Raw genomic sequence first — 20,348 nt, 5'->3', positions numbered from 1 at the left:
TGCCATAACTCCCCGTCCACAGAAAGCAGCCATTTTCAGGGGTACCCGATACTCTAAAAAAGAGATACTAGTTCAATTGCCAATAATATCTTGGTAAGTTAAATAATAGAAGTGTGTCTGTAAGTACTTTTCTCGTTTGATTGACTTTGTTAGAAATGTGTCTTTAAGCACTTCATTTCGTAGCTTGTCAAAAACATTGTATGTGTTTGTGTTTGTAGTTAGTGCTAGTAATTAAAAAGCGAATGAGTGCTTATTTTAGGTCCGCGTGTTTCATGATTTTGGGGTGATGAAATTGGTCTTGTACGTTTTAATGTCGGGGGTGTTTTCATCGCGTCCGTGCTTCACAAAAATAAAAGAAGAGCTTGTTAGTCTGGCTACCCATTGTCAACGAGACAAATAAAAGAAGATGAGCAGGATAAGCAAATCGCTTGAACTCCAAATGCACCTGCTGGGCGAACTGGCCATGGAGGCAATCCAGGAAAATGCCAGGGTTGAAGAAGAGGAGGAGAAGAAAAATAAAGAAACTTAAGAAAGGATCCTACCTCACCTCATGCTGAGACCATTGTGTTAGGTGACTTCGATGGTCAGTACACTTGCACAGGCAGCACCAGCACCTCAGCCACGTCAACCACAGACACAACCTCTCCCACCAGTACAAAGGACCGTGATTCCACAGACGGAAAACTGGGAGGAGGAGTTGTGAGAGCAACCACGACAACCTCAGCATCCACGGGTCTGGCACATGAGAAGACTTCAGAAGGAAGGTCTTCAGGGTCCCGCAAACTGAAGCTTGGAATGATGAGGCTACACAGCACGCCTCCGCTTTCCCATCAGCTACAGTCGACTGGGACAACAACTGGAGCCTTCTCTGTGTCTGTGGGGCACGGCCTGGGAGGTGTCATCATTAACCAGGTGCACCTGGAGTTGAAAAAGCACCCCTTCTCAGGGCAACCCAAATCGCTAGGAAAGAGACTATTCAAGTTACCAATTTTAGTGTGTGTGGAGTAGCGTGATTATAAACACTTATTCCTTTACTGATGTAATTGTGTGTATGTGTGTTTGCATGAGTAGCGTACGTTTGTGTGGATAGTATAATGTGTGTTTGTATAAGTGTGCATACCTTTGTGAAGATAGTAGTTTTTGGGGGTTTGTAAGCGTTAGCGTACGTTTTTGTGGATAGTAGATGATGGGTATTTTGAGAGTATAGTTTGGATTTGTGTTTTTTTCTCTATCCCGTGTGTGAATAGTAGATAATGGGGTTTTGGATAATATATTTTGGGTTTGTTTTCCTCTTCCCGTGTGTGGATAGTATATTCTGTTGTTTTTTTTTCTCCTTCCCGTGTGTGGATAGTATATTTTTGTTCTTTTATTCTCCTTCCCGTGTGTTGATTGTAGGTAATATATGAATTGAGTATAATAGCTGTTTCCTTAACGTCCGTGCCTGACAACTATAAAGTCAAAGCGTTCGCCATTCCCGCCATTCAACATTGAATGAACGAAGATGGCAATGTATTTGTTGAACAATTTGAAAGACAGTTGGTACTGGATAGTGGATGCTGCCTACGTTATGGAAAGGCTAGAACATGAATGGATGTATCCAATTATCAAAGCCTTTGTGACAAGTCAAGTGACCAGCCTGAAAGTAGCCAGACATCTGGTGAAAGGAATGACAGAGAAGGAATTAGAAAAGTTAAGATGCTACATTCGATCAAAATATGTGAGTTGTAACCTTAAATGAGGTCCTTGAAAATGTGATGAAAGTCTGGTGTTTTTTAGAAGACATATTGAATTATACAGAGTGGTGGTCTTTTCTGAAGTGGGGGCTAGACCAACTTAAGAAAGCTGAAGAAATGATGAGAAACGTGCTGGAAAAAGTGGTAAAAAATTGAAAGATAACTGGGCAAACAAGAGAAAGGAAAAAGGCAACAGAAATAACAAAGAGGAGTTTGAAACAATGAATGAACACTGGATGCAGGTGCAGGAGAAATTTACATCAATGGGACATCCTGACTGGATGCCAGATAATGTAAAGACGAAGAAGAAAGGAATCATTTAGCAGGTTCGGAAATTGTGGAAGAACTGGAGAAAATAGAAGAAGAAGAAGAAGAAGAAGAAGAAGAAGAAGAAGAAGAAGAAGAAGAAGAAAAAGAAGAACCCAAAGGACATTTCGTGGTCACTCATATACCACGAAAAGATTTGCTTTCTTGCCCAAAATATTTTAGTCGGTTGTATAGTTGTTGTGTGCGATAGATTGATGTTCATCCATCAGTGTTTCTATGTTGTGTTTTGTATGTGTTATGTATGTCTATGTCCCGCCAGTCCTGTTCCCGCCAAGTGTTCTAGGTTTTTTCCGCTTTTTGGTCTGATTGAGGTTATCCCCTTGCCACATTGTTATCAATCTTCAGTACCGTGACGTCACCTTACCTGTTCAATTCCTTTTGTCCCTATACAACAAATTCACTTTCCCTTGGCCGTAAACAGCCCAAATAGTCCCCATGTTCAATTCCCATTGTCTGTACAATTGACCAGGGGTGTCTGAAAAACTTTGTCTGTAATTATGCCCTCGTCCTTTTTGACTGGGTTTTCCATTGTCCGTAAACAGCCCGTCTTACTACTAAAGGTTCTAGTCAGTCACCGCCATTTGTGCTGTCGAATTTGCATTTTTTTGCATTTCTTTATTACTCAATTGCTTTATTTACTTGAGGCAAACTAAGTTTGGAACCTCCTTTAAAATTGTACAGTTCTTGAGATTCGGAAGAACAATACACTGGTTTGATTAACGTGTTAATATACGTCCCAAAAATTTATTCGGATACAAGATTAACTATAACTTAAATGTGATCGTGAGGCTAGTTGGATTGGATCTATGGTTTATCTCGCTGCTGTAATTTACTGTTAGAAGGTGCTTTGAGTCTATCACATTTATGGATAATGTTTGAGTATATCACATTTATGGAGGTTTGATTAGATCACATTTACGGATAATGTCTGAGCACACAATAACGAATAATGTTTGAGGATTTCACATTTATTGATAATGATTGAGTACACGTATATGAGTAATGTTTGATCATATCGCGTTTATTGATAATGTTTGAGTAGTTTTCGTTTATGGATAATGTTTTAGTACACGAAAATGAATAACGTTTGAGCATAAAAGATTAAACCAAATGTTTGAGTATACCCCATATAGTTGATCCTGACAAGGTAGGTCATAATAAAAACATTTGCGTTTTCCTTAAAAAGAAATATATCTCAAATGCTGGAGGTATAACTGGGTCTTAGTTAATCAGAGGTACATATCCAAACAATGTAGTTACTTTCGTTATCCCAATAACTCCGATATTTCCTCCATACGTCGTGGTTGCATGGCCACAACCGATCGCACCAGAGAGAGCACTCATTAATCCTTCTACTGCTATTCCCCGATTGGCTGCGTGTGCAGGTGGTGGCGGCACTCTACAGACTCGGGCGCATGCGATGCAATCGCCAATGGTGTCAAGAATGCACATGAACGTTGCGATGAGAAACCCAACGAAAACACTGATGTCAAAGGATGGCAAACCAAACTGACCTAAAAGAAATATAAGCTAAGTAAAACGTCAGTATCATCTTGTGGCAGTGATGGAAGACTCAGGAAAAGCCTTTTCAAAATGTCTGTATGAGAAGAATTTAGGAACAAAAGGCCAATTTCAGTTGTACGAAAGCTACATTAGATAGTCACCCTCAATTTCAGCTGCTTAATTTGGTAACATACACAATAAATATACGGATACTTAATTTGGTAACATATAAAATATCATATACGGATACTTAATTTGGTAACATATAATAGTTAATGAAACATGAATAAGAGACTGACAAATGGGGTTTCAAAATATCTCATGAAAAAACTGTGGCAATCATATTCACCCCCAAACGAAATAACAGCCTAGTCTATCCAAACTTCTATATACAAAATCAATTAATCAAATACGTAACAGTAGTAAAATTCCTAGGAATGTTCTTTGACAACCACCTCACATGGAAACAGCACATTGAACAACTCACCCAGAATTGTAACAAAGATCTCAATTTACTCAGGAACATCACAGGGACTGACTGGGGATCCAACCAGGAAACCCTCCTCACGATATATAAAAGCCTAATTAGATCAAAACTGGATTACGGTTGCCAAGCATATAACTCGGCTAAGCAGCCTGTACTACAAAAACTTGACACTATCCAGAGAAAAGCCTTGCTATTATGCACAGGAACACTCCCCTCAACATCATTAGAAGAACTACAAACACTAACAGGAGAACTACCCTTAAAAGTACGTAGGTAAGAACTGCTTCTCCGATACTCCATTCGATTAGATACCCACCCAGACAACCATCCCACCAAAATAGCTATAAATAAGTGTAAAGTTGTCTTCAAACCCAAAATCATACCTATCACACCAAGTGGCAAAGTAATCCTTGAACTAAGAAAAAAGATACCTCAACTAAAAAAAACAGGTAACAAACAATACAGACCAGAACAAATCACCATGGTTACAAAAACCACCAAGGATTAACATTGAAGCTACCAAATTAGGCAATAAAGAACGACAAGAAAACTTACTAAAACCTGTACTGGTAAACGAAATCAACCAAAAATACCCGGACTATGTTAAAACATATACCGATGGATCAAAAACAAACAACCCGCCAAGAAGAGCAGCAGCAATAGTCATGCCTGAATTCAATATACAAACGGGATCCAGATTACCTGATTATTGCTCCATTTACACCACTAAATTCTGGGCTATACTTGAATCACTACAATGGATCAAAGACAACCAAATACCTAAAGCAGTCATTATAAGCGATTCCCTAAGCGTTATCAAATCGATCCAAAATCGCAATACACACTCTAGGGAACAATTCCTCGACAGAGCATGCCAATTATTCGACGATATCACCACAGCGCATCAATTAGTCAAGCTCATGTGGATAACGTCGCACATTGGAATCTCTGGCAACGAAACAGCAGACAAAGTTGCAAAAACCAAACTAGGAGATCAAAACTCTATCAAGTTTAACTATAGCTCTACAGAAGCAATAAGCTTCGCACAAACATATATAGACCAAATATGGCAAGATTTTTGGAACTCCTCCACAAAAGGTAAAAAGCACCATGAAACCCAAAAAAAACGTAGATAGGAACATACAGCTACCTAAGGGTACCTATTTAGAACAGAAAACCAAAAACAGGATAATAACTGGAAAAACTAAACTAGCAAGCAGTTTTGGAAGGTTTATAGGATCCAAACCAGCAACCATTAACTGCTTTAACTGCCACACCACTGAAGATCTACACCACGTATTCAATATATGCCCAAAATATCAACCCGCTCGGAAAATATTTATCAAAAACCAAAAAGAGATTGGATCACCACACACATACCCAGAGTTACTTATGGACTCTAATAAAAATAAACAATCAGCATAAAAAAATATAAATCAATTCACAGACTCAGCAGGACTTAGGAACAAAATATAATTACTATCCCCACAAAACCAAAAGACCCAGTAACTAGCTAAATAAATTTAGAAGCCACCACATAAAAAACCATAACATATCATTCAATTTTATAAAAGTATTAATAAATAATTCACTTGCGAAGCACCTTTAAAAAAAAACTAAGGAAACCGCAAAATCGGATGTCCTAGATGTCCTTAACGAACCGAGTAATCAGCTAGGATTCCTGTCCTAGATGTCCTTAACGAACCGTGTAATCGGCTAGGACTCCGATCTCTTGCTAAATAAAGTATAAATAACATTCAATCTCTGAAAACATCAATTAATAAATAACTTAAAGAGGTAATATCTAAAAACTTATAAATAACATAACGTAGGAAACACACCCTAAACACCTCGACTAGTAATACCATAATAACCTTGAAAATCTCTCTTCATACATGATATCTACTAAGAACCGCTATAAACAGCATAGAACATCCCCCCTCCTTTTAGAACATTTTGAAGAAAAAAAAAATTCGAAAAAAATCAATAACAAAAAAAAAAAAAAAAAAAAAAAAAACCACCAGGCAAATGCAACAAGAAACGAGCGATGTAAAGCAAGCAGGACCGTTCCCGAGCTCTCCTTCTCACTAATGACAGCCAACCATTCAACTGTAGGGACCTTTATGGACCCACAGATTGAGGCCAAACTATCAGGGTTCCTTGAATCCATAAAAGCCTGGGGGAGGTGGCACCATCTCCTTCCACAGGAACAACTAGCAGGTTGCGGTGCAGTCAGAAAAAAGTGGCACATGCACAGTTGTGCGAACGCTACTATAATTAAACTCAACAACAACAACGACTCAAAGACTCTCTCCTCAATCAATTATACGGCTAGAATGGTCAAAAATATCATTCATTGAGGAATGAAATTTGCTGGAATCGTTACCTGGATATGGCACAGAAAACCACTTGGCGTCGTGTATAATTTGAGATCGAGCATCAGTTCTAGCCAGGTAATCAGGAGCGTCCATAGAAGATGAGAAAACGTTGAAATATGTCAGCACAGCGCAGACCAACCAGCCAACCATAATTGATATCAGGATCTTCAAAAAGAGAGAATATATTTACAGACGCAACGTGACTTAAAATGACGTTAACGGTTATAGTGACAGGTGCCCCTTAAACTTTTCATTTATCTGAGATACTATGTAAGCACATCAACCGCTACATCGTGCACTCAAATTTCGCATTCCATACAATGTTTTAGAAGTGTCATACCTGGTCACATCAGTGATCACTTTAAGTGTTGGCAACATCATGTGACCTATCTTTAATTCCGCATTAATAAAAATGATGTACCAATCCTTGATTATTGATTAGTAAACATGTACTTATATTTTATACTAATACTTAAATCACGACAAGCATTCCATTTCTGATTTTAGAAATATGAATTTGGCGACATGAAAACAAAGAAATCTATATATCATGAATCAAATTGTAGAAATCCGTTCAAAAACCATCGAGTTGTTGCCGTGTCTTTAAGCCAGATTGGATCCAGACTTCATGTGATACAGCTCTATTTGACCCGAACTCAATGCTTAAATTACTTGTGTTGTCATTGCATAAATTCAAAATATATGTAACTTGAAATCGGATGCTTTTCATGTCATCATGTTTTTAATATTTGGTGCTCATTAGGATGCTTTCTGCCTTTAGTACAAATATACAGTAGTTATTCTCACAGCAAATACTTGGTGAAATGGGTAGAACGTGATGTGAAAACCCTTGTCCCTGGTCCAGTATGGCAGGGGTGTCTTCTTATGTTCCAGATATACAGACAGGATAACCGCGACACCACACGTTCTGAAACATCAACTAGACATCAATGAAGTATGTATATAAGGTATTATTGACATGAATGTAGAGGATTCAGATAGTGTGATAAATCAGTCCATAGCTAATTGCATTAGCTGTTCTATATTAAAGGAATACCAAGTTGCTTATGACAGAGTGATTTTTTAAAAACTGTAGATGTGGAGAGAATTCATTATTTACCTAAATTTCGCATTTTCGTACTCCTGGAAGGGATGATTTTAAGTTTCGGCTGCTAAAATCAACAACTTTACAATAAAAGAGCCCTTAATATGTGAAGGTAGTGATTTGCCATACATTTGACGTTATTGAGTCAACCTGATTGTGCAGTGTAACGCAAGATGACTCGATAAAAACAGAGAGCTGACACATTATCTATTAAAATATTGTCAGAAGTGATACATATTCGATTACACCACTTCCTACATTGTGTGATTATTTTGGTTCGGTAATTTACATTATGTGTCAATCACTGTACATAGACAACAGATGTATTTTAAACATGGTACAACACTCTAGCAAAACCACATCGTCATGTTTTAGCGGTGACAATTAATATACATCATCTTGATCAAAGACCAAAAACACAAAACGCTAGCTCATTTATCATACCTTATGCTTCCCTAAGTGATAATGTTCATCGTTAAAAGATTCGCATTTGCAATTATAAGACATATTTGATGCTCTTGAGGATCACTTGAAAGCTGACAACCATAATCTGTAACGGTTCTTTAGTCTTTAACTAAATGACAGAAACAAGCGAAGCTAACAAGCTTAGTATTACAAAGCAAAACCTTAACTGTTTGGAATGAATTCCCATATAACCCTAAATGTCCTATCACAAGTAATTTTTTATAGAATATTCCGAATGATGTAATGCAGAATGTCTTTTAAAGAATTCACAATAACCAAAAAGTAGTGTTTTAGTCAAACAAAGTCATTGAGCGCTTTGTAACATCAATTGAAAATTTTAATGAATGATTCCTTTCAAATTACATCTGAATACAACAATAAATGAGTTCCCAGATCAGCCTACAAATGCCGACAGTAAAAAAGCGAACTCAAGCATTTGATAGAGAAATCCATGTACAGTCTTCTATGGCCATGATCAAAACTCTTGAAGAACTCAAACCCGGTGTCTCCGTGTTCGCTTGAGATAAAGCTTTGATGCAAAGCGACTACTCACACATACGTTTGAGTGTACTAATATTGGTCTGCTATTGCTAAGCGACATGGATGGTCCAGAGGCACCATTATGTGTGGGTAGTAAATGATTGTCAAACACCTGATGCATGGGGAGCACATGCAGGCAATGTCGACATGGGAACCTTTTCGTCTTGCATTTGATATTCTGGCATAAATTTGTTTTCCCACACGTAATGGTGTATCTGGACTATCCATGTCACTTATCAAAAGTAAATATATGAACTGAGAACAGCCTCGTCAAAAGAAAGATGTTCAGTGGTGGGCTTGCTGTTTACAGTAACAAAATCAAAGTCGCAAGCAAGTACCCGAAGAACCATCTGCTGTTCAGCAGTGTCAGCAAGAAAATCATTGAAAACTTCAAAGAGGATTGTGATGGTATGTCCATCGAAGAATACGTTAGACTGTAACATACTTTTCTCGATCATGGTTGGCTCTGTTCTCCCCTTCGAATAAGGATCCAGCAAAATTGCTAAGAAAGCCAAAGGAGTCTCGTGTGTGGTTGTGTAACGCAATCTCCGACACGACATGTACGGAGAGTGTTGTGTTACCTCGATCGACATGAACTCACACATGTAGCAAGTCCTACCCACTCATGTAAACAACGCCTATATGTGGGTTGCACTCAGATGAATTTATCCCGCTGTGCACCAAGTGATGGATTTTTCATGACGAAATCACCATTTACTCATCATTGTACCACGCGATCGCGCGCTGAGGATACTCACTTGCAGTAGTTATATATTCGTGGGAATGATTTGCAATTCTTTTCTCACGAAGACTATACCAAAAGCCTTTGTCGCTCGTTCTTCGGGAGCATTTAAAGTTTCCAGCGCCAGATGGTAAGGTGTTAGATGTCCTGAAATATTAATTTGGTCCGATACCGTATATAAAACTAGGAACCACACTGGATCAGTAGCACGAAGTTGCCCACATTCTAGTTACCTCTGTGTGTGAAAGTAAATCACCTCTAACAATCTCTACAATCATCTGCCGCTTAGAGCCAGTGGGTTTTAATCCAATTGCGCGTTTAGTTACATTGCTATAATATTGTGATGTTGAATCAGCCACGTTTGAGAGCGCTCCTCACGATTCATCAGCAAATTGTTACGCAAGTGTGCAATTTATTCGTTAAACGATGCTCTTTTGCGATGAAACCTCGCATAATATATTGTAAAACGATCATCAAAGGCTCAACACAATTCTTTTCCTGGAACCATCTAGATAAATAGAGGCCATGTTAGTGGCGAAGGTGCATAAATACATTTCAATGCGTCTGCGACACTTATTGAATTTTCGGACGTCAGCGGCTCATCTTCCTTGTATATGCAGGATATATACTCTCGTTGACCAGATAGCTTTGAAAAGCAGCAGAGATTTTACCAACAATATGTATTTAGCCCATCATACAGAATCGGACGTTCTCATGAACTTCTTTGCGTCTCACTGAATGCAAGATGCAGTAGTTTCGGCTTGCTCGTTATTTACACGAACCCGTGTTTGTGCACGTCATCTCAAGCAATGGTTGTTCTTTTCTGTTTTGATTGTATTCCTCCAAACTCATTACAATGCCTATATTAGTGATAATAGTTTCTTCACAACGTTAGAATATCTTGCTTTTTTCCCAATTGTACCTGAGATTTTTAAGATCATACGTGATACTTCTCCTATTAGAAATATATCTATCAATTTTCTACCAAAGAATCCAGAATCTCTAAAGTAGGAAAACCATCAAGATTTTTTTGTATTCCTTATTATCATTTTATAAAACAAGGCTGGAACTACATTGTTTCCAGTTTACAAGTGAGAAACTTTGAATGGCTATGCTCTTGCCACAAGTGACGTACAAATGGAAATGTGTAGCATTCTCTTCAACAAATCCTTATCATCAGGTTCCAGTAATTTGCTCAATCCTGGTGTAAATAGCTGTCCAAATAAAGCTCTCTTTCCTACGCCAAGTCCCCAGAATAGCTTCACATTGTGTCTCGCTATAAACCGTTCATATGTTATCATTAGGGATTCAGAAGGAAACTTGTATAATTATTCAGCTGGTGATATCGTCAGTGTTGCACAATCTGATGACTGCGCAATAAGTTAAAATCACGTTGAAGAATCTGCTTCCCAAAACTTATGTTGAATATGAGTGAATGTTGTTACAAAATCTTCATACATGACATCAATATTCATGCGCATGTTAGCTATTTTAAAGTAAAATTGAGTTTATACCTTCCAATGGAGCTCATTCAGAAAGGATGAAATTTTAAGACAATTTTTTTTTCATTTATGTTTTGGGATTTTATTGCTTTATCTGAAAAATGATAGGTTCATAACAAATACATCGTCGTCGCAGTAATTCCATATTGTTTGCTAGATCACTTTTTATGTGAGGATCACATGATCCGGAATATGACTCGACGCTTTGCATCCGGATTTTCTGATGATAACAAATCGATCAGATCTGGCAGTCAACATTATATATGTATAAAAAGCTATAATTCGCATTAACTCGATCAGTATAGCAGACTATATCTTTCCTTTTCTCAAATATGCGGACAAAATACGGGCTAAATGTACACACTACAGATATGCGGATATAATACGGGATAAATGTACACGATACAAATATGCGGACATAATACGGGATAAATGTACACGATACAAATATGCGGATATAATCGGGATAAATGAACACGATACAAATGTGCGTAAAATAAAATTTAGACCGTAAGAATCGAATCATCTTTTGAAGAAGTTAGTATGCCTATCTTTTGAGCAGATTATAATTCCTGATAATTTTATGAAAACTCAATTGCTCTAACATAATATGTCAGAATATCTTTTGAAACCTAAACTCAAAATACCTAAAGGGAAACTAAGATCGAAGGGATTTACTTGAATATGGTATTTAAGGAGATTCTCTAGATTAAAGGGATTTACTTGACTTGTAATCAAGAAAATACTATAGATCAAAGGGATTTACTTGACTATTGTAACTAAGGAGATACTTTAGATCAAAGGGATTTACTTGACTATTGTAACTAAGGAGATACTTTAGATCAAAGGGATTTACTTGACTATTGTAACTAAGGAGATACTTTAGATCAAAGGGATTTACTTGACTATTGTAACTAAGGAGATACTTTAGATCAAAGGGATTTACTTGATCAAAGGGATTTACTTGACTCTTGTAACTAAGGAGATACTTTAGATCAAAGGGATTTACTTGACTCTTGTAACTAAGGAGATACTTTAGATCAAAGGGATTTACTTGACTATTGTAACTAAGGAGATACTTTAGATTAAATGGATTTACTTGACTATTTCAATTAAGGAGAGAGACCAGATCAAAGGGATTTACTTGACTATTGTATCCAAGGAGATATACTAGATTAAATTGATTTGGTTGACTATTGTATTTAAAGAGATGCTCTAGATTAAAGGCATTTACTTGACTATTGTCTTTAAAGAGATATACTAGTTCAAAGGAATTACTTAAACAGAGTAATTAAGGAGATAATGTAGATCAAAGGGATTTACTTGACTTGCAATTAAGGAGACACTCTAGATTAAAGGAATTTACTTGAGTATTGTATTGAAGGAAATACACTAGATCAAGGGGATTTACTTCACTATTGTAGTTAAGGAGATACACTAGATCAAAGGGATTTACTTAACTATTTTCCTTAAGGAGATACTCTAAATTATAGGGATTAACTTGACTATTGTAACTAAGGCGATACTTTAGAGTAAAGGGATTTACTTGACTATTGTAACTAAGTAGATACTCTATATTTAATTGATCTGCATGACTATTGTATTTAATGAGATAATCTAGACTAAAGGGAATTACTTGACTGTTGTATTTAAGGAGATGCTCTAGATCAAAGGGATTTAATTGACTTGAAATTAAGAAGATTCTCTAGATTAAAGGGATTTACTTGACTTGTAATTAAGGAGATACTTTATATCAAAGGGATGTACTTGTAACTAAGTAGATACTCTATATTTAATTGATTTGCATGACTATTGTATTTAATGAGATAATCTAGACTAAAGGGAATTACTTGACTGTTGTAATTAAGGAAATATTCTAGATCAAAGGGATTTACTTGACTTGTAATTAAGGAGATACTTTATATCAAAGGGATGTACTTGAATATTGTAATTAAGGAAATATTCTAGATCAAAGGGATTTACTTGACTATTGTAATTAAGGAGATACACTATTCTCTTTCAGTAATCTGTGTTTTATTAGGTAGTTCTTACTATGCAACTTGTCGATGGTTTATTTAACGATTGAATAATCTTTGAAACTTTTGTTGTGAATGATCATTTCCGTGAAGCGCGGACAATTGTATCGCCAATGTTTTAATCGCTTGACACGACCATTTTACATTGTTATATGTAGCGAATTCGAGAGATGATCTAACATTCTGCTGGAATGTATATTTGTTTTTGAACTCAATTGAAATGTGTTAACACATTAGTCAAATAAACATCTATGTGCTGTCATATAGTCAGTTGTTAACCAAGATAAAATAGGCTGATAAGCTATGAAATATCTTACATTTCCATTTTGGCTGGTGCAGGTAGTGGACCAATTGTAAATTTCAATAACTTATTCAAGTACTTGCTTTATGCTAATCAAACACTGATTTAATAATCGCGTGGAAAATTGTGTTCATTTTTTTCTTTGTCCGCTAGATATTTGATATCTGGAGAACTAGTATAGCTATTGCAAAATAGATTGAAAAGTCTGTTATGACAATTTTATGATATTGCTGTCTTGGTTGGATTTTACCTTTGCGCTTTGGTTGATTTATCATTGTCATTTTCAAATGTTTGTGCTGATGTATTAAAGTAACTTCGCATTTTGAAATAATGAAGAAGATAGCCAAAACAGATATTCCACACTTTATGAAGTCATATATTGTTCGTTTGAACAATTTATTTTGTCCTGCTCTATTTATTTTAGTGTTACAGGAATTTGTTCATTCTTTGCGTTCATATATGTGACTCCTGACCAAGATGCCTAGGAAGTTCATTTAAATCTGGGTATTGTGTCCTTTGCAAAGTTTCTGCCTTGGTTTTATTGATTTCATCTTGCTGCTCTTCTTCGCTATCTTCCATTTTATTTTACAATTAATTTTTTTCAACTAGATCAACATGAATCTTAATTTAGCACATGCTATTTGGAAGATAACTTCAAGTGTTCTTACGAGCAGTTAACAATGTAATTGCCCAAAGAAAAGGGCTGATTACCTAACATTTTATCAGAATTGTTTCATAAGAAAAACTGACTAGAACCTAACTAAAACTGCAAAAGATCACCAAGGTTTTGAACATTAATGAGGTCCTAACGCCAGTAACTCTAAATACGAACGGGGCTTGTTCTGCGAAAACGTAAAGGTGAAGGTCGACGTGCTGAAAGATGAAGGAGTGCAAAGGCGGCGAGAGACTGTGGATGGAGATCGTAAAGTGGATCCTTTTCATAAGGTACAAATATCGAATGACAGTGCTTGTGTTTTAAATTTGCACTGCATGCACATAGAGAAATGTGATATATCCCTAGAAATAGGAATATGCCTCGGTTTTCCAAATAATTAGTGGTCGAATAAAATTAATAAAATAAGCCTTAAACATGCCATGAAATAATATGTTAAGCACTGGCTACGAGTGCCCTTCTAGCTAGGTCGATACATAATCCCCTCACCCGTGATGATATTGATTTTCAGGTTAGGGGCTGATATCACGTATTCTTTAAATGCTTCAATTATTTGCAGCCAATTATTGGCTGAAAATATCGGAGTACAGTGTATACACGTATCGGTATTTCTCGCGATTGTAAAGCTACCGTCGGCTAAAGGGTTCTTTTGGTGACATGTACATTATATTTCCTGAACAAATCCTATTTTGTTTACCTTTAAATCCCTGTGGAATTGTACAACCATCTGTACTGTGGCCATTTTGAATTTCGCGCTCGATATGGCTATTACCAATTACCAGTATGCGACTAAAGCGTACGCAGGTTTGTTTCGGAAAGATTTGCATGCAGCAAAATTGCAAATTGTAATGAACAGGTGACATTAGATCCACATATCGTCATCAGTATCAGCAGAAATTTGGGGAGTTGATTGATCGAACTACTTTCTAGCTTGCAAGATTTCATTCTTTGGAACACCTTGGCATGAAGCACGCAGAGGACTACATCTGAGATAAAGTCTTTTGTTAACAGAATTCTATGAAGATGCAGATTCCATCGTGAAAGAGTGCCATCTCAAAATTTAAATTCATTGATAATCTACTGTGTCCGTCGTGAAAGAGGGTCATCTAAACTAAATTAATCTGTCTTCGGGACGATACGATAAACTATATTATTTCTTTGGTAAATGTAAATGAATGTCGTAGAAGTAAAATTGTAATAAAATGCTTGGATTTGGTAATAACTACATACAGTTTTGCAGTCTTCAACGAATACATAGGTAGATCTAGATGCATAAATCGATTCTTACGAAATCTGTCTCTAAGATGATAAGATAATAAAATGACGTACAGAAGTGCAATGCCCCACTGTGCCTGAATGAATTTCATACAGGCCTTGACTATGTAGATTCCGTTCAGTAGCATGGCCGTAACTATGGTTACAGGTCCCATGTAACGTAGGAGTAATCCCGTCAATCCTGTGGCCCCGATGAAGAATTGGATCAGACCAGCAAGAATTAGACTGCCTTCTAACTGAAACAGATGTGACATAATTACTTCACAATTGGATTGTACATCAATATTCGAATAAGTACAATGTAGATGGTTTGTAACAGATTAACCACGTTGTAATCACACTGATGTAATGTATATGAATAACACAGGGTGTCATTAGGTTTTTGTTGGTGTTTAACGCCGTTTCCCAGTGCCAGATAGGCTATATATGGCGGTCAGAATAACTGGTGAAGGAAGAAGCCTCGAAAACCCCTGTAAGATTCCCGGATCCAAGGGAAGCTAACTGTAGTTTGCTAAAATACCCACATCGGCCGAGCCCGAGACACAAACACACGTGGAGAGAGGTGAAACGGCATTGACAGCGAAAAAGCGAGTGATTTAGACCACGCAGCCACCCGGTGCCATGCATGGTTATGTTATACACCTCTCTAGTGGCCTAAGTGTTGGAGCATCCTAACAGATGCAGGAGGTCGCGGGTTTGAACCCCGGCCAAGTCAAGCCAATAAATGTTATTAGCAGCTGTTCCTCTGTTAATGTGAAATTTGTGGGACATGCTGCTACATGTCTGCAGCATGATGCCCCACTGTTAGACATCACTATCAACTGGCAGACCTGACACATCGTAACGATATGACTGAAAAATTGTTAACGCTACGTAAAAAATTCAAACACATATTATGTGGAACTCCAATAATAATAATAATAATAATAATAATAATAAATTCTTTTCTATAGATCCTTTTCTCTCTTGAAAATTCTTTCTTCATTCATTTTAATGTCGTATATAACAGCTGTGATGAAAACAAACTTTGACATGATCAATGCATACCATGCAAATGAAATACAAAATTAAAGATGACTGACTCTCTGATTGATTAAATATGGCTTGGAGGCATGTTTTATTAACAATATAATTAAACAAGATTGTTTAGTGTTGTTGCCAAGTGATTAGTCAGTCTAGAAAATCTACCAACTCAAACAAAAATAATATGCTATGCGTCAGGAGAGCGTATTGGTAATGCACTCGTTTGCATCCTTGCGGTCCCCATATCGATCCCTTGTTCTGACACTTTTCAGAGTTAGAGCATCAGAGAGGGTGTACGAACCACGTGGTGGAAGGTCCATTTTTGAAAAATAAAGCTTCCTACGAAGACGAAAAATATATGGTCAATAACGTTGGGTAAGATTATTTTGTTACTTTATCTTCGTGTTTTTCAAAACAAATTTTATCCACCGTGACGCTTATTTGTGGTCGCACCATCTCTACTGCTATAAATGTTTGAGTAATTAAATCCTTATTATATCAATATATCAACCAAATATTTTATCAAACCCTATACGATATCGCGATCAAGGATCATGTAAATTTACTGTTATAAATCCGTGTGGAGTAGATTGTGCTGTTGAAAAGAAGTTTTCGAACCTATCATGTCCATGTCCCCACTACACCAAGTCTGATGAATATTTCGCAGAGTATCTGTATCGACTCCATTAAACACAACTAAAATATTACATTTATCTCTGATTACTTTAGGTATTTGTTTATATCGCTGAGTAACATAAATGCCTGCCTCCAGAAAACATTCTAGCTGCATTTGATTGTTAGTACAGCATTAAATAATCGTATGCCACAAGATTATTAATAAATCCATCGAGTTCATCTACAGATGGGGTTTCATCAATATCGGTTATAAAATCAATAATATCATTACCATCTTCGTCCAACAATTTTGAATTTTCATTATAATCTTTAAGTACATCGTAACATCTCTGATCATCGACGAGACGTAGGTACTAAATACAACTTATCCCATTTGAGCCGTCGCATTATCAGATTAAGCAGTAATTATGTTTTACCCGATCCGGATGGAACTATGGTAATTGCTCTGACAGAATTTGGTAGCGCTGGATTTTGTTTTGGTGGTTCTTGCTTTCGTGTCGCTGAGAAATCAATGACATCCATTTTATACAAATATAATAAATAATATGGATTTATATTATATTCCATGTAGAGCATTCACCCCACAGGTCGATTAGCAACATAAATAACAAAAAATAAAATAAAAATAAAGCGTGCACTTACAGGTAAATGTGTAAAATGTGGTACAAAAAAAAATATATATTTATTTCTAATAAGAAAATCGGTGGTGATATCGCTCGTTCCTTATAAAAATTATCAGGATCTCCATGGCCTAAATACCCAGGGGAAAACATCTTCCTGAATATAATTATTGAGGTCCTGGAACACGACATGATATCTAACTTGACGAGCGACATCAACCAAGTCCTAGAGAATATCCAATAAATGCAATTGATCAAGCATATCACGTTCATGATGTAGCTTATATAAGTAATTATTGACACCAACGACATATTGCAGATGTAAAGTTGATTCACTCGTTAAATTCCATAAAATATAGATCCTTCAGATAATCATTAGCTATTTGTTTGATAAGATGTGAGATGAAAGGTAAACTAGTGCTAGGGGCTGGTGATTAATCAACCTATTATTACAATAATGGAATCGAGTTATTATAGCCCAAGATGATATTGGACGGGTAGAGCAGCGATTAGTGAACTTGCTGATGCAGCAAATATTACATGTTCTGTTGCTGCCAACTGGATAGCACGACAGGCAATATGGCAAATGTATCTACCACCACCTACAAAACTACAGCATGCATATTTTGATGTCAGCACTCCTAATGAAGTTCATCAAGTATATATTTTACTTTTACCACCAGGTACTATTTAAATCGGTAGACGTCAGTCACGTACATACAAATACGTTTTGACTGCCGCTGACTTTGCAAGTAGGCATACAGACGTAGAACCACTATCAACTTATCAACTAAAACAGCAGCTGAAGTTGTATCTGCTTTTGAACGAATTCTGCAGCGATGATCCTTGCGATGGCCACAGTTGCTACAGGTTGATTCTGGCAAATAATTTCTTGGTGTATTATCAACTCTGATAAAAAATCATGTCAAACTTAGACGGATACATACTGCAATTCATCGTGATCAGGCAATTGCTGAGTGGTTATTTGGATATCAGTATGCGAATGAAATAATTCAAAAAGATATGAGACCTCGCGAATAGATTGCTTACTAAAATAAACACATGCCAATACAACGACATGACTTTTCAAGATAACCAGTATTAGGCAATGTGACTGTCCGGTATTTATATGAACCTGGTGAACTTGATGGCGGTAAAAAGAGCTACTGATCTTATTTGAATTATTACGACACAAAACATTTCCACATTTTCAGTGTGGTGAGATCTACGGGTAGACCCGCTATCTGCAGATTAGATTCAACTGCTCGTCAGCGTGGATTTGTACGCGAACAATTACAAGTAATTCCTGAAGACACACAAATACCACCGCATTCACTTTTGTAATCTAGCACCTCGACGTCGATTACATTCAAGAGAGATCAGTATCACATTTTCGCATGTATGAACAAAATTACAATTAATTCTGTAAATTATCTTGGATTAGCATTTGAATACTTCCACAACATTCTGTGTTACACCTCGTACAATGACTAATATGTCGTTCTTTCAATGTCATTATAAATTCAGCATCGAGATCAAAGTCGCACTTATTTTTTGTCACACTGTTTACAATTTACTTTTATTTTCTTACTATGTCATCGTTGGTTTCCTGAATTTGATAATTATTTTCAGTGAAGTCTATAATAACCCTCTGCAACTGAGATATTCCTCGAGACACTGAGAGATAAACAAAATTTTGACATTCGATACGATCATCGAGGATCCAAACATTTGTATCAGAGATGGTTAATCCTTGTGATGAATGAATAGTCATTGTATATCCTAGCCTCCGTGTAGTTCAGTCCATAGTTAATGCCATCTTAATAACACTGAAAAGAACTTAAACAACATCACTTAATGCAAGATTTTGTTTCTTTGACAATCTTGGTATATCAACGTCGATATTTTGTCTTCGTGTATCTTCTGCTCAACAACACAATGGTACGGGTAGATTTGAAATTTTCTCTTTATGTAACATAAATAATTGTTGTTGGAGCGTATCAAGAACTATCTTTCTACTTGCCACTATCAAATCATTTGGTCTGCATAAATTCCAAATATTGTAAATAGGAGTTTCAGAAATTATTTCAAGCATTTTTTCACATTGAATTTTCTTCGGCTGTAGTCTGATTAATTTCTTAAACTCTCTTAAATCTGGATCAAGCGCTCCATGATCATCAGTTATTTCTTCATATTAATCTACAAAATTTCTCGGCCATTTATGTGGAGACAATCCAATAAAAGGTGGCGATTGACCATGATCGCCATACATTATTTTAGCAGAATTTTTTGTCAATAACAAATCAAGAAATATATTTTACGTTTCTAATGAAACGGTGCATATTTCATCCCAAGCAATAATATTTGGAATATATTTCTCTCCCATTCGTTCAGGAGTTCATTTATCTCCCTTCCATCGAAAACATTTGTGATAAATGCATGATATAATATTTCTTTCTTCTCACCCATGCGACAGGCAAATCTAATTGTTTTGCTAACCTTACTTTTCTTATCTCAGTCTAGTCATCTCAGACCAGCCGTCTCAATCAAGGTGTCCACGCGCTCAGAACTACTTTTAAGAAAGTAACCCTTGCTGTCGTCTGTTGTGCCTCACGTAGTTGTTCAAAAATCACAAAAACATTTTCAGAGAGACAAAGACACACACGTATAAGATGTCGAACTTGTTGGAATTATGCTAATTCGTTCCGCACAAAATGGTCAATTTTATCCTAACATAGGTCAGTCCATTTTAAGGTCAGAGTCATTAAGTGTAACTAAAGCTACCTATTAACTAGTTTTAAATAATTCGTGTGAAACAAATTATATACTGTTAGCAACATTTAATGACGCTGACCTGAAAAATAAATGACTATAGATAAGATACATTTATCAATGCTGTGTGAAATGAACTATGATAGAAAACCCTGATCCACGCACATAGGCTATAGACCTATACAATTCATAGCCTCCCAACTCTCTTAACAATTACAAAAAACTTAGTA

The 20,348-nt window shown here is 36.5% G+C and overlaps 1 protein-coding gene across 1 annotated transcript in view; it reads right to left on the bottom strand.

Annotated features, from left to right (window-relative positions):
- Nucleotides 1-20,348, bottom strand: part of LOC149794771 (solute carrier family 23 member 2-like) — a 110,838-nt gene that overhangs the window by 11,940 nt on the left and 78,550 nt on the right. The window contains exons 5-8 of the mRNA XM_089964407.1: nt 15,122-15,303; nt 7,236-7,356; nt 6,437-6,593; nt 3,321-3,574 (exon numbers count right to left, since the gene is read on the bottom strand). Of these exons, the coding sequence (XP_089820533.1) occupies nt 3,321-3,574; nt 6,437-6,593; nt 7,236-7,356; nt 15,122-15,303 (714 nt within the window). The remainder of the gene's footprint in view (nt 1-3,320; nt 3,575-6,436; nt 6,594-7,235; nt 7,357-15,121; nt 15,304-20,348) is intronic.

The sequence above is a fragment of the Sinohyriopsis cumingii genome, chromosome 7 (assembly GCF_028554795.1).
Source record: "Sinohyriopsis cumingii isolate HCF-2022 chromosome 7, ASM2855479v2, whole genome shotgun sequence".
NCBI classification, from domain to species: Eukaryota; Metazoa; Mollusca; class Bivalvia; order Unionida; family Unionidae; genus Sinohyriopsis; species Sinohyriopsis cumingii.
Note: the sequence above shows the minus strand (reverse complement) of the source record. Positions and strands in the feature narration are given on the sequence as shown.